Source organism: Anguilla anguilla, chromosome 13 (genome assembly GCF_013347855.1).
Source record: "Anguilla anguilla isolate fAngAng1 chromosome 13, fAngAng1.pri, whole genome shotgun sequence".
NCBI classification, from domain to species: Eukaryota; Metazoa; Chordata; class Actinopteri; order Anguilliformes; family Anguillidae; genus Anguilla; species Anguilla anguilla.
Genome location: NC_049213.1, coordinates 38,221,382 through 38,236,357, shown reverse-complemented (window position 1 = coordinate 38,236,357; position 14,976 = coordinate 38,221,382). Strand labels below are relative to the sequence as shown.

The window sequence follows — 14,976 nt, the reverse complement described above, 5'->3', positions numbered from 1 at the left end:
CACGCTGTGGTTGAAGGCACACACTGCCCTAGATTCAGTCTTCACTCAAACTTAATTTTGACTAACAATTAAATGAAGGCTTTCATTTTATTTTTTTTAACACACTTTTACACTTTCCGAAATGATCAAAGGTTACTTACCAATTTTTGATTGTGACTAAAAGCCATTATTTGCAGCAATGCATTTGTAAGTTAAGGGCAATATTAAATTGCTTTGTAGTCCATATCTTTCTTAATAATCTGGAATATGCACATGTAGTTCTTCTTGTTACATCACTGTTTTTAGCATGCCTCATTACGCTCTTGTGACTGTAAAACTGGCACAGAGACAGATGGAGCTTCATTATAACTAATTGTGTTTATATTTTGACACTTAGTGGATTCTCTTAACCAGGGCACTTTGCACAATTGAAATTTTACACTGGAAAATGAAAATTTATATTGCCTAAGAAATATTTACTGATTTATTAATACATGTACCAGGAAGATTCCTGAATGCCTGCTGAAAAAAAGATTCTGAGGAATTTCTTTGTTTTTGCTGGGTTTGATTGTGTCCTGTACTGGCAGCTCTACAATCTTCTGTGCTAACCCTGAATCCTGCATGGAGGAAGTTCTACCCCACTGAGAAAGTGACTCTGAAATGTGAAATTCAGACCCGTCAGACTGAGTGGGGTTATATGTGGTACAAAGATGGAGCCCCTATCAACAGTGCGCTCTCCGGAGAAGATGAGTACACAATCCCAGCTCTAGATCAGTCACACAGTGGAAGATACTCCTGCAGAGGAGAAATACCAGGAAGAGATGATTACACTGAAATGAGCAAAGATGTGACCCTGACTGTAGATGGTGAGTAATGTTGCTGTGCTGTGAAAACTACACAGACCTATATTTATGTTAATTTATACGTACCATGATTCTCATGTGCCTATTCCTCTTAGTTTTGACTTCTTAGTTTGGTTATTTATTTATTTTTTATTTATTTTTTTGTAAAGCACCCTGGGATGTATGCATGAAGAGCACTATATAAGAGATTATTGTATTTTATTGTATTGTATGGTCTGGGTGATTGCTGGGTGAGCAATCATCTGTTACATAAGAAATAACTTTATTTTATGGTGAGTTATGGTTTGTGCAGCTCTGTTTATAATAGTAAGTGTCTTAATGTGACTCTGGTTTTCTGGTGTTTTAACCTGTGGGTAATTATGCCTGTTTTGTAGAGGAGGCCCCCAAACCCCTGCTGGCTCTGGACCCCCCCAGTGGAGAGATCTTCACAGGAGATACAGTGACCCTGAGCTGTAGGGCTGGCACTGATCCTGCTGGCTGGGAGTATCTGTTGTACAAAGAAACACAGGAAGCAGAACTGACCAGCACTGACGGGTCCCGTTACACCATCCACTCTGCTGCAGTTTCACATGGTGGAGAGTACTGGTGCCTAGCAGGGAGAGGGAGCCCCACTGTCTACACACCGTCCAGTGACTCTCTCCAGCTCAGCATAACTGGTAACATAAGAAATACATTTCACTACTTTTTATAAGTCTAGTATATGATACATCTAATAATTCTGTAATGTGATATACAGTTGTTGCTTTCATAGTTCTCCTTTGGTAAACCTAAAATGAAATGAATTGTAGTGACATTACTGTACATGTATGCAAACACACACACATACACACACATACAAAAACTAAAAAAATATTTTCACTGTTCATACATACAAGCAAACATGCATAAATATTGGCTGTCTGTGAACATTTTTGCATGCTTTTTTGTATGATTGTAGTTGTCGTTTCACTGTAATCAGGTGAACTGGTTTCTCTCTAGTTGCATTGAGTTCTTCCTGTAAGTTGTAGTGCAGTCTTACAACGGTTTCTTTTGCTAGACAACACAAAATATTTGTCTTCTGCATTCTGGGTGTACTGAACACTGTTTCTGGAAATCTCAAGCTTTTTTGCAATTCCTCACTGAAAATAACCTTCTTGCCACAAATTTTATCAGACCCCGCACATATTACCTTACTCCTTCTTTGCCATATTTCCTGCAACTTAATGCCTATTTTACTTGCACTACAGGCTAAATGTATTAGGTTACCTGGGGTTTAAAAAAAAAGCTTATGGTAGATTAGATTTCCCTTTATTTAATTACCCTGCCACCTATCTCCCACCCCTCCACCTTCCACTTCGCACAATGATTGGATAGACTTCCAATATTCCAATAGTTAATTGAATTGTCATTCAAGCAAAGGAGGCTATTTTGAGGAATGTAACATCTAAGATTATTTTTAAGTAAAAATCATATTTTTGTGTTATTGTAGGTATAAATAAAAAAAAGGTTTGTATGTTGGTGTGTTCTTCAATAAATGCACATATATTAACTGAATTCTTCTGAACAGCTGAAGTTCTTTGTCCCAGTGATGGTGTTGATTGTGTCCTGTACTGGCAGCTCCACCACCTGCTGTGCTAACCCTGAACCCTGCATGGAGGAAGTTCTACCCCACTGAGAAAGTGACTCTCAAATGTGAGATTCAGACCCATCAGACTGAGTGGAGTTATCTGTGGTACAGAGATGGAGCCTCTATGAACAGTGTGCTCTACAGAGGAAATGAGTACACAATCCCAGCTCTAGATCAGTTACACAGAGGAAGATACTCCTGCAGAGGGAAAATACCAGGAAGAGCTGTTTACACTGAAATGAGCAAAGATGTGACTCTGACTGTAGATGGTGAGTAATGTTGTGCTGTGAGAGTTAGCTTGACCTATATTAATGCTTACGTAAAAGTGCAATAATTAATATCCAGTATTTGCAAATTATTCTTTTTTTTTGTTACCTTTGTAATATTGTATAGAAAGTTGTCGACTGACGGGCATCAGCAATCCATGTAAAGCAGGTATTCCTATGAATCCATCTTCATCTTGCACTTTGTTTCCTGGTCTTTCCAGCACTCCCGTCCGTGGTTCTGACTCTACAGACTGGATGGAAAAACATCTTTAACAGAGAGAGAGCGACTCTTCACTGTCACATTCAGGACCACTCTGCTGTGTGGATGCATAAATGGTACAGAGATGGACGAGAACTTCCTGTGGGCACAGCTGAGGACACCTATGAGATCCTGTCTGCTGTTCAGTCAGACTCAGGAACATACACATGTAAAGGACAACATAAGGAAAAAGTACTGTACACTGGCACCAGCAATATGGTTGCACTCAAAGTTAATGGTAAGATGTCATTTATTACATGATGATACAAATGTAATAATTATAATGTAGTATTTCTATTTTTGCTAATTTTTTTACTTTAACTGTAATGTTGTGGATTGTTCTATGTGGCCTGTTTATTATGGTTAGTGTCTTAAAGTAGCATCTGAAATGTATGTTTACTCTGGTTTTCCTGCGTGTGAAATTATACCTGTTTTTTAGGGGAGGCCCCCAAACCCCTGCTGACTCTGGACCGCCCCAGTGGAGAGATCTTCACAGGAGATACAGTGACCCTGAGCTGCAGGGTTGGCACAGATCCTGCTGGCTGGGAGTATCTCTGGTTCAAAAAAACACAGGGAGCAGCACTGACCAGCACTGACTCCAGCAGCACTGACGGGTCCAGTTACACCATCCACTCTGCTGCAGTTTCACATGGTGGAGAGTACTGGTGCCGAGCAGTGAGAGGGAGACCCCCTTTCTACACACCGTACAGTGACTCTCTCCAGCTCAGCATAACTGGTAACATAAGAAATACATTTCACTGCTTTTTATCAGTCTAGTGTATGATACCGCTAATTAGTATGTAATGGTATTATAACGTTACTTTCACAGTTCACCTTCACCTGGTACAACTAAAATAAAATGAACCGTAGTGCCGTTACTGTACATGCATACAAACACACATCAGCACATGCATGTCTACGCACACAGACACACACATACAAAACCAATATAAATAATATTTTCATTGTACTTGCATACAAGCACAAATGCATAAACATTTGCTGTCTGAACATTTTTGCATGCTTTTTTGTATGATCGTAGTTGCCATTTCACTGTAATCAGGTGAACTGGTTTCTCTCTAGTAGCATTGAGTTCTTCCTGTAGCTATGGTGTAGTTTTATGACAGTTTCTCTTGCTACACAGCACAAGATATTTGTCTTCTGCCTTCTGAGTGTGTACTGAGAACTGCACCTGGAAATCTTAAAGCTGCTTTGCAATTCCTGACTGGGAATAACCTTTTTGCCTCAATGTTTACTTGACCTCGCACATTTAAGCTTAACTACTTTTTGCAATATTTCTTGCGACTTAATGCCTATTTTCCATGCATTCCAGGCAAGTAAAATAGGCACTTCTCTCCCACCCCTCCACCTCTGACTGCACAATGATTAGATAGACTTCCAATAATTTAATTGTAATTATTGCCAAATTAAGAATATTTTAATAAATGTCATTTCTAAGACTATTTTTAAGTAAAAGTCATATTTTTGTGTTATTGTATTTAGAAATTGAAAAAAAAGGTTTGTACTTGGCATTTTTTATTCAGTAAATGCACACATATTAACTGAATTCTTCTGAACTGCTGAAATTCTTTGTCCCTGTGCTGGGTTTGATTGTGTCCTGTACTGGCAGCTCCACCGCCTGCTGTGCTAACCCTGAACCCTGCATGGAGGAAGTTCTACCCCACTGAGAAAGTGACTCTCAAATGTGAGATTAAGTTCATTCAGACTGAGTGGAGTTATCTGTGGTACAGAGATGGAGCCTCTATGAACAGTGCGCTCTCCAGAGGAAATGAGCACACAATCCCAGCTCTAGATCAGTCACACAGAGGAAGATACTCCTGCAAAGGAGCAATACCAGGAAGAGCTGTTTACACTAAAATGAGCAAAGATGTGACCCTGACTGTAGATGGTGAGTAATGTTGTTGTGCTGTGGAAACTACACAGACCTATATTTATGTTAATTTATACGTACCATGATTCTCATGTGCCTATTCCTCTTAGTTTTGACTTCTTAGGGTGGTTATTTTTTATTTTTTTTGTAAAGCACCCTGGGATGTGCGCATGTAGAGCGGTATTAAGAGCTTATTGTATTGTATTGTATTGTATTGTATGGTCTGGGTGAATGTGAATCATCTGTTGCCAAACAAGTAACTTTATTATATGGTGAGTTATGGTTTGTGCAGTCCTGTTTATAATAGCAAGTGTCTTAATGTTACTCTGGTTTTCTAGTGTTTTTCCTGCAGGTGACATTATACCTGTTTTGTAGGGGAGGCCCCCAAACCCCTGCTGACTCTGGAACCCCCCAGTGGAGAGATCTTCACAGGAGATACAGTGACCCTGAGCTGCAGGGCTGGCACAGATCCTGCTGGCTGGGAGTATCTGTGGTACAAAGAAACACAGGGAGCAGCACTGACCAGTACTGACTCCAGCAGCACTGACGGGTCCAGTTACACCATCCACTCTGCTGCAGTTTCACATGGTGGAGAGTACTGGTGCAGAGCAAGGAGAGGGAGCCTTGCTTTCTATACACTGTACAGTGACTCTCTCCAGTTCAACATAACTGGTAACATAAGAAATGAATTTTACTGCTTTATTTCTCAGTCTAGTATATGATAAAGCAAATAATTCTGAAATGTTCTATACGGTATATGACCAAAGGTATCTGGACACTCTTTGGTCTGGGGATGTTTTTAATTGTTTGGGCTAGGCCCCTTAGTTCTAGTGAAGGCTAATTTTAATTCTACAGAATACAATCACATTCTAGACTATTCTGTGCTTCTCCTACACTATTGGGGAAGGCCCTTGCCTGTTTAAACATTACAATGCCACCGGACAAGCAGCGACATCGAAGTGCAAACATACATGCACCACATAAGTGATATTTTCAATCATGTTTTGGGCATGGCGCTTTGATGTATTATAATTTATAGTTGAGCACGATGCTCTAATCAACCATTTCCTAATCATTGTGGCGTTTCAGCTCGTCCTCAGGCTGTGCTGACTCTGGAGACTGCGTGGACAGAGATCTTCAGGTCAGACAGTCTGACTCTGAGGTGTCAGGTTGAGGGGAGCTCTGCTAAGTGGAACTACACATGGTACAGAGACGGACGGCATCTTCCACTGGACCCCAGCGGGGATAGACTCACACTTGCCACTGGAAACGACTCTTACAGCAGTGAATATAAATGCAGAGGAAACAGAACAGGCCAACCGTCTTACACAGAGATCAGCGAAGGATTTAGAGAAAACAACATTGGTGAGTTTCACTCCTTTTGTCAGGCTATTAATGAAATGTGCCTCACCCAAGACCACTTCCTCCATCACCCTTCAAGCGCTTGTGGTGAGCACGGTGTGTGACAGGAAGTCACTCTATCTTATTTGCAATAGACTCAGTCAGTACTCCACAGTGCACCATGGTATTTTGAGCTTAAGGATAAGCAGTCGAAGCCAATCCATGCAGCTAATGCAGCCAATGTAGTTCAGCCATTACAGGTCATAATGCTGGTCATTTATAATGAGTTGCATGATTTTGGGTCCCTCCCTTTGTTTTGTGTTCCCTTGTCTGTCAGGCCTAAAGCGGAAAGTTCTGGTTTCCGTGGCCAGCTCAGTCTTTCTTGGACTAATCCTCACAGTCCTGGGCTGTGTTTGCCTGAGAAAGAAAAGGAAGTTGGGTGAGTGTGAATTGTGCTACCAGCTCAATGCTTTTCTTTTACATTACAGGCATTTACCACAGCAATGTACAGAACTCCTGCATTTTCACATAGTACCAATTTATACAGCTGGATTCCATACTAAAGCAATCCAGGTTAAGTGCGTTGATCAAGGGTACCTTTGGCAGTGTGGTTCTTTGGAATCAAACCTGCAAGTTTACAAGTGGAGTTCCTTCCCCATGGTACTACACTGCTGCTCTGTTCACTGTTCCACATATGTCAACACATGTTGTGGAGAGTCCTCATTCAAATGACTTGGTTTTATATTGAGCACAGGAAATGTTGGAGTAGGGAAAACGTACAATATGGGCTACAGACAGTATTATCTGAAGTACTGAATGTATTGTTTGAAGATGTATAGAAACAAAAATACAGAAAACTAACATTGTTTAAATTAACTGACTGCCTCTATCCCGTGTGTGTGTTCCACTTTGTTAAACAGCTTACAAGATGACACCACAGAATGACATGTTTTTGTCAAAGCCACCCACAGGTGAGAAATTTACTGTTTCCATTTCCCCCTTGTTAATATTTCTGACCTCTTAGTAAGTCATTTTGTGCTGTGAATGTCTTTGTCTCACAGGAGACCCTTAAAAGATGAAGTCTGTCCACCCATCTAATCTGCACCGGAGAACCTACTTATTGAATACCGTACTTACCTTTACAGACCACAATACCTTTGTCAGACCACACTTAGAGTATTGTGTGCAGTTCTGGGGACTGTACTAGAACAAAGATATAAAGGAAATGGTTCAGAGAAGGGCAACCAAATTGGTTCCTGATATGAAAGATAAAAGCTAGAACGAGGGGGTATAAATGGAAATTAGCAAAAGCCAACTTCCGCACAGACATTAGAAAGTATTTTTTTCACACCGGCAGTAAATAGTCACTGTGTGGAATAGCTTGCCGTGTCATGTAGTAGAGGCAGAAACTCTGGGGGTTCTCAAGGCCAGGTTCGATATGATGCTAGATGCCATCTAGTTTGTAGGTAACCCGAGCACCAAGTACACTTTAGTGGTAGGAAAATGGCGAACACTGTTGGGCTGAATGGCCAGTTATGTTATGTTACTTTTGTTATGTTACGTCTTACAATGTGTATTTCAGAATACCTGTATGGGGACCATGAACATGTCAGTAATGAAGAACAATCCACTGAAGCAAATGGTATTTCATAATTTATGATGTATTGTTAGACCATTTTATTAAAAAAAGGTCTTTTCATAATGAACTTTTACTTCAGGTTCTGATACCACAAATCCTTCTGAGCATAGATATTGTTTCCTATTTGGGAAGAAAATCCAACAATGACAAAAAAAGGCATTATCCCTCATTCACCTTTGAGTACACAATTATAAAATAAATTTGGATTTCATGTGATTTTTGATAAATTAGTACTTATATGCAAAAAGGTATTACTGAATTCAATTAATTTTTACAGCATACCAGTGAATTGACCATTCATTCTGTAATTTAGTGCCTCAGAATTTTTTGTTATTTAATTCATTATATTTATATTGTATTTGTAGCTGCTTACAGCATTGAACTTTATTCTATTCTGGACCTGAAAAAGAAGACTGAAGGTACTATCTTTATCCAATTCTTTCTTTGTTTTCATTTTATTTTTAATTGATGCTAATTCATAATGTATGTAAAAAAATGTAATGCATTATCATTATCTGTAGATGCATGACTATGTGACTTGGTTGCCTGAATACATTGTTACATTTTGATATATGCCAATTCAACGAGTTTGCTTCCATAATGACTGACACTTATGTGAACATGTATATTCCTTAATACTTTTTCACATCTCTTGTTTGCTTTCATAGTACTCCCACCAAAACAGAATCCAGAAGATCTCACATCATTCAAAGGTACTGCGACGCACTGTAAACTCGGCTTGGCTGTATTTTGATGATTTGGTTTGCCCATATTTCTTTTTGTGATATTGCTTCTCTGAATCTGTAGTTGTGACTATTTCTCATTTGTTTTAGCTGGCCAGTGAAGACGAAAATCATCTTGCTTAGGACCAGCGCAGATGGCTGTGATCGCAAAGGAAAGAATGAGGATTTTATGTAATGAAGGAAAATGTCATTTTCATACATTAAATAAAAGATGTATCACTGTAGGTGTATCGAAAGCACTGATCCCGGAGTACACGGCTTACCTTTATGTTGGATACATTTGCTTGATTTTATTTCAGCTTAAAAGCTTTTATTTGTGCTTTTTTTATTTATATCTTACGACATACATAGTTTGATTGTATCCTAATTTTTATTTTTTCTTAAATTTTTGCCATATGTGTGATATTCTTTGCAAAATGACAGGAGAAATTTAATCTAAATTTTAAGCCCCAGGTAACTGAAATCTTGCTGATGTTTTTCTTGCCCAATGCATCTAAAAGTTTTTGTCAAGCTAAATCAATGTGTTTTTTTCAATGGTGTAAATTACTCTGCATTCTAGTAGGAATATTCAGAATACTGATGATCACCTATGTAAGAAACCCCTCAGATACACCAAACAGGTCACCAGCAGAACTTATAACATCAAGGTTGCCAACTGTAAGAAACCCCTCTGCAAACCAAACAGCGGAAGTATCTGAGTGGCAAAGGAATGCATGTAGTTTTACTGCAACGGGATTAATTTAATGTTATCTTGATTATATAGTGTTTTAACCTTTCCTCTGGGCTAACGGTTAGGTATAGACGAAGGAGACTGCTGTCCGCCAGTAGTGTGGCTCAATACGGATCGCTGTCTATCATGGTTGACGTGGAGGTGACTTGCTTGTGTAGCCTGCATAAATACATTGTGTATCCTGCTATGACACTAGTGTACAGGTGAGTGACTACAGGGTGCAGATATCCTGGGATCTAAGTGTTAGAACCTTAAAACGGCTGGGTTTGAAGTGGTAAGAGTCAAAGAGGCATTCCAGGTTAAAATGAATGCAGTTAATTGTTTAGTAATAATAACAATATGCAATTGTGCAAAATGTGAGTGGTGAAATGTCTATACGCATATGCATATGCGCAGGAGACTGTTGACAAGTCTCTCTGAACCATTGCACTTCTCTCTTTATATAAATAGATATATACTACAGGCCTATTTATAAATGACCTTTTATAGTTAAGGTCTTAGAAAAAGTGAAAATGTGGTTGCTAAGCAGCTAACAGCTGTCTTTGGTGAGCACAACATTTTAGAGAAGTTTCAGTCTGGCTTCCGTCGGTTGCACTCAACAGAAACAGCTCTTCTCAGAGTATCAAATGTTCTGCTAATGAAGGGTGATGCAGGAGAATGTTCTGTATTGGTTCTGTTAGATCTCAGTTCTGCTTTTGATACGGTGGACCCACCGTATTTTGATTGAGAGGCTCAGGCAGTGGGTGGGTATTTCTGGATCAGCATTGGATTGGTTTTCCTCGTACCTGTCGGACAGGACTTTCTCGGTTACAGTCCATAATTATGTCTCGTCAGCTGAATCTCTTTTTTGTGGTGTTCCCCAAGGTTCTGTCCTAGGCCCCCTGCTGTTTATATTGTACATTCTTCCTCTCTGGCAGATAATAAGCTATTTTAATGTTGTCTCCTTTCATTGTTATGCAGACGATATTCAATTATACTTTTCATTTAAGCCTCAAAATGTTTCAAGACTGGCTGTTCTACTGAATTGGCTCGACTCTGTAAAAGATTGGATGGCAGACAATTTTCTGCAGCTAAATACTGAAAAAATAGAAGTTCTTATGTCTACCGCAGATGGCGTTGTCCTGAAATTGCTTGGCTCGCTCCTGCTTCTACCAGCTGAGAAACACTGCCAAACTCAGGCCCATTGTCTCCACAGCTGAGTTGGAGATGATTATACATGCATTTATTTCCTCACATCTTGATTACTGCAATTCCCTTTTCACCTGTCTTAGCAAGACATCCCTTCACCGCTTACAACTGGTCCAAAATGCTGCTGCTAAGCTCCTGACCAGGTCCCCCAAAAGGTCTCAAGTAATGCCAATCCTGAAATCTGTACACTGGCTTCCCATCAAATTCAGAATCCATTTCAAGATTCTTGTAATTGTTTGCAGAGCCTTGCATGATCAGGTACCTGTCTACATTAAAGAGCTACTGCAGCCATATAAGCCCAGTAGGAATCTAAGGTCCTCTGATCAGGGTTTGTTGGTTGTTCCTTGCTCCAGGCTCAAAACAAAAGGAGACTGTGCGTTTGAGGTTATAGCTCCGAAACTCTGGAACTCTCTCCCATTGGACTTAAGAATTGTGGACAGGTGGACTCCTTTAAAAAGCAGCTTAAGACCCATTTTTTAGACTTGCTTTTGTTTAATTTGTTTTTAGAAAAATAAAAAAATAATTTTATCTTGTTTTATCATGTTGTTGGTTTGTGATTTTGGATTGTGATCTGTTTTCTCTTGCCTTTTGTTGTTGATTTTATTGTAAAGCACTTTGTGACGTCTGCTCTTGAAAGGTGCTATGTAAATAGACTTATTATTATTATTTTAAAGAAAAACCCCTCAATCCATTAAATAAAGTAACGATCATGACATAACAGTACAACAATGAATCCTGTGTATGCTATCTCTGTAAATATATCAAACTAGATTAACCTTTGTAGCTGAGACGCCAACTTGTTCCACATGACATCAGCTTTCCAACAATACAAAATATGACTACACTGTCAGAACCTTAAGTTTTAAATAATGCTGATCCAGTCCGATGTTTTGCAGCCAAGCACTGTCTCTTTATCACATTTACTGACTCCCTGTCAGCACAATAAACAGTCTGTTTTCCTCTGAGGGTCTGATAAGAGGCAGACTTATGTGAACTGCCCTACACTTAATATCCATTTTCATGTTTAAGCGTACAACTGCATCATGCACGTCTATGTTTCCTTCAGCAACCAATAGATGGCGCTGTCGTGTGACAGCTGTTACAACATTTTATGTTCGGGCTGAAAAAAAGGTCAAGATGATGCAATGACATTCTAAAACAGCTGCTATAGCCATTGTAACATAGTTAACGTTTCGTTACAGCGTTGGTTGCTATGCCGACGCTGCCAGCCTTGATACATTGTGTTGCGAGAAAGATTCTACGACAACTGAGCAATTTCTCTGGTTTAACAGGTTATTTTACTGGAAATGCTTTAGAGGTAGCTAGCTATAATAAGTGCATATACCGGCGTATGAGTGCTGTGTGCGTTGTGTTGATGGTGGTAGCATAGCGCTGGCTAGCGCTCTATGCTCTCAGCCCGAGATACTCCAGAAAGCGATTGGTTAATTCTTGGTAAACTCTTGGTAGACATACGCGCCCTGATTGGCCGAGTCTTTCAATTCTTGGTAGCGATGCGCTCCCAGATTGGCTAGTGCCTTCAATTTTTGGTAACGAACGGGGATTTGATTGGATCTGACTCACGTAGACAGGACCACACGTTGGCCGGAGGTAATACTGCTGACATCTATCACCACTGCTGAGGTCGCTCGAGCTTTCATCGGTTCGTGGGTCTTGCGCTTCGTGGTCAGGGCTGATTTGTCCTCTGACCGCGGGGCTCAGTTCACATCAGAGTTGTGGGCGGTGATCGCTCGCCAGTTGGGGGTCACGCTGCATTGGACCACGGCTTATCACCCTCAGGCTAACGGAATGTGAGAGCGTGTTCGTCACTCATTGAAGGCGTCCTTCCGTGCTGCGCTCTAAGGGGATGCTTGGTTTGATAGGCTTCCTACTTGGTCTTAGGACGGCCCCTAAGGCTGATCTGATGGCATCGTCTGCAGAACTGGTTTACGGGCAACCTTTACGCATCCCAGGGGAGTTCCTACCCAACTGCTGGGTCCCTTGGTCAGCCACGCGCCAGCGCTCAGTTCTGCGGGACAGCGCGGAGTCTTTTGCCCCAGTGCCCACGACGCATCACAGTTTGCCACGCTCCCACATTCTCCCAGGGTTGCGTGATGCGCGTTTCGTGTTTGTGCGTCATGAAATGCATCGTAGCCCTTTGCAACCCCCTCACGATGGGCCGTTTCGAGTTTTGGAGTCTGGGGACAAGTTTTTCGTTTTGGACATCGGTGGTAGGTCTGACCGCGTTACAGTAGACCACTTGAAGCCGGCTCACGTTGACCTGGATTCGCCTGTAGAGGTCGCTTGTCCCCCGTGCAGAGGTCGCCCTCCCGCTCTCAAGTCGAGAAATCCTGCCCCCGACTCAGACCCTGACCCTGGCAATCGCCCTAACACTGAATCTGATATGGGTCTTGACCCCTCCATTGTTCCGGTCAGGCCCTCGTCTCCGGGCAAGAGACTGGGAAGGTTTGGCCTCGTCATCCGGACCCCTAAGCGGTTGAGTTTTTCTGCCACAGTGAATTCTGGGGGGGGCTTGTGTGGAGATCACTAGGACTGTCAGTCAGAATTTCCTGTAGCGCCTGGACGCTTTTAGGAGACGCACCAGAGAGGTGTCGTGAGTTCATTCATTGATTCAGCTGGTCTCTGTGAACTAGGAAAGGGGCGAGAGACGCGCATCCAGTTTGTGCTGTTGAAGCAGTTTTTGTCATTTTGTCAGTACCTGAAAACCAAACGGCTTGCCTCCTTCATTTAAACCCTACACTACCATCTGCGAGGTGGGAGCTGGCACTCAAGCTACGAGGAGGGAGCTTCGAGCTCGGATCAGCTAGCTGCAAGGTGCGAGCTCCGAGCTCGGATCAGCTAGCTGCAAGGTGCGAGCTTCGAGCTTGAATCAGCTAGCTGCAAGGTGCGAGCTCCGAGCTCGGATCAGCTAGCTGCGAGGTGTGAGCTCTGAGCTGGGATCAGCTAGCTGCAAGGTGCGAGCTCTGAGCTTGGCTCAGCTAGCTGCAAGGTGCGAGCTCTGAGCTTGGATCAGCTAGCTGCGAGGTGTGGACTAGCTCGAAGCTCTGAGGTGCGAGGTGTGAGCTCGGATCAAGAAATGGGAGTGGCTCGGGGAGCTGGGAGCTACGAGATGCGCACTCGCAGTTGAGGATTGAACTCTTACTGAAAAAGTAGTTAAACAGTAGATATGCCACAGCGGCCAGCTGTTGTACCTTCTTAAGAAAATAAATAAACCACACTGATGTTTCCAGCCAATGCCTGACCACAGCTGTATTAAAAGAATGCAACACATCCGCTAACAAAACCAGCCAGCGCTGCAGGGCTGTACCTGTTAGAGAAAGAGCAGGGGAGAGAAAGCTCAACATGTATGATTTCACCACAGCAGCATGTGAGTTTTTCATTCTGTCTTTCTTATCACTGAATTAAAACAAGAAGGATTCACACTCAGAATCAAAATAACATTGTGAATGAAGCATTCTAGGTGTGAATGAGTCACTGCGTGATGTACCATTGTGTACATGAGATCAGCATACTTTTTTTAATCACAACCTGTTACGTGTTTACGAAGTGTGAGTGGAAGGTATGCTGTCTCCCAAGGTAAGGGTAAATGGGGTCCCCGTGAGTAGAAAGTGCTTTTCAAGAATTACAATCGCCCAAAAAGAGAGAAAGATTTGTTTATTTCGTGGTTGGCGGGGTGCACGAACCGCTGGTGGACGGGGTTTGGCAACCGCTCACTTTTTTTAGCCGCCAGCTCCGCCCCGCTGAACGCAAATATAGCACATTTGATCGCGAGCTCCTCGGCCTCTATTTAGCTGTGCGACACTTTCGTTTCCTGCTCGAGGGCCACACATTCACTGCCTTCGTAGACCACAAATCTTGGGCTCTAGCTATGGCTAAAGTTTCGGAGCCGTGGTCCGCCCGTCAACAAAGGCAGTTAGCGTTCATTTCGGAGTTCACCACGGACATTCAGCACATCGCCGAAAAGGACAACGTGGCGGCAGACCGTCTTTCACGGTCTACGGCGGGCGCGGTCCATTTAGGTGTAGATTACACTCAGATGGCTGCTGACCAAGCGTCTGACCCCGAAGTGCAGGCGTTACGCACGCCTACCACAGGCCTGCAGCTGCAGGATGCGAGTTTCGGTACTTCGTGCCTGCTGCTCCTTTGCGATGTGTCCACTGGCGTCGCGAGACCAGCGGTGCCCTGGGGTTTGGCGGCGGCGTGTTTTCGATGCTTTGCACAACCTGTCCCATCCGGGCCACCAGGCGTCGCAAACATTAATGTCCGAGAAGTTTGCGTGGCACGGCCTGAAGAAGGATGTCGGGGACTGGGCGAATGCCTGCTTGGCATGTCAACGTGCTGAGGTTCACAAGCACACCAAGGCTACTTTAGTGCCGTTCGCCATCCCTGAAAGGCGTTTTGACCACAAGCTCGGATCAGCTACCTGCAAGGTGCAAGCTCCGAGCTCGGATCA

General features: G+C 42.4%; 1 protein-coding gene across 1 annotated transcript in view; it reads left to right on the top strand.

Moving 5' to 3' along the window:
- LOC118211441 (hemicentin-1-like) overlaps positions 1 to 14,976 on the top strand; it is a 202,790-nt gene that overhangs the window by 83,957 nt on the left and 103,857 nt on the right. Inside the window, exons 33-36 of the mRNA XM_035388640.1 lie at positions 2,439 to 2,717; positions 2,936 to 3,211; positions 3,413 to 3,709; positions 4,604 to 4,882. Of these exons, the coding sequence (XP_035244531.1) occupies positions 2,439 to 2,717; positions 2,936 to 3,211; positions 3,413 to 3,709; positions 4,604 to 4,882 (1,131 nt within the window). The remainder of the gene's footprint in view (positions 1 to 2,438; positions 2,718 to 2,935; positions 3,212 to 3,412; positions 3,710 to 4,603; positions 4,883 to 14,976) is intronic.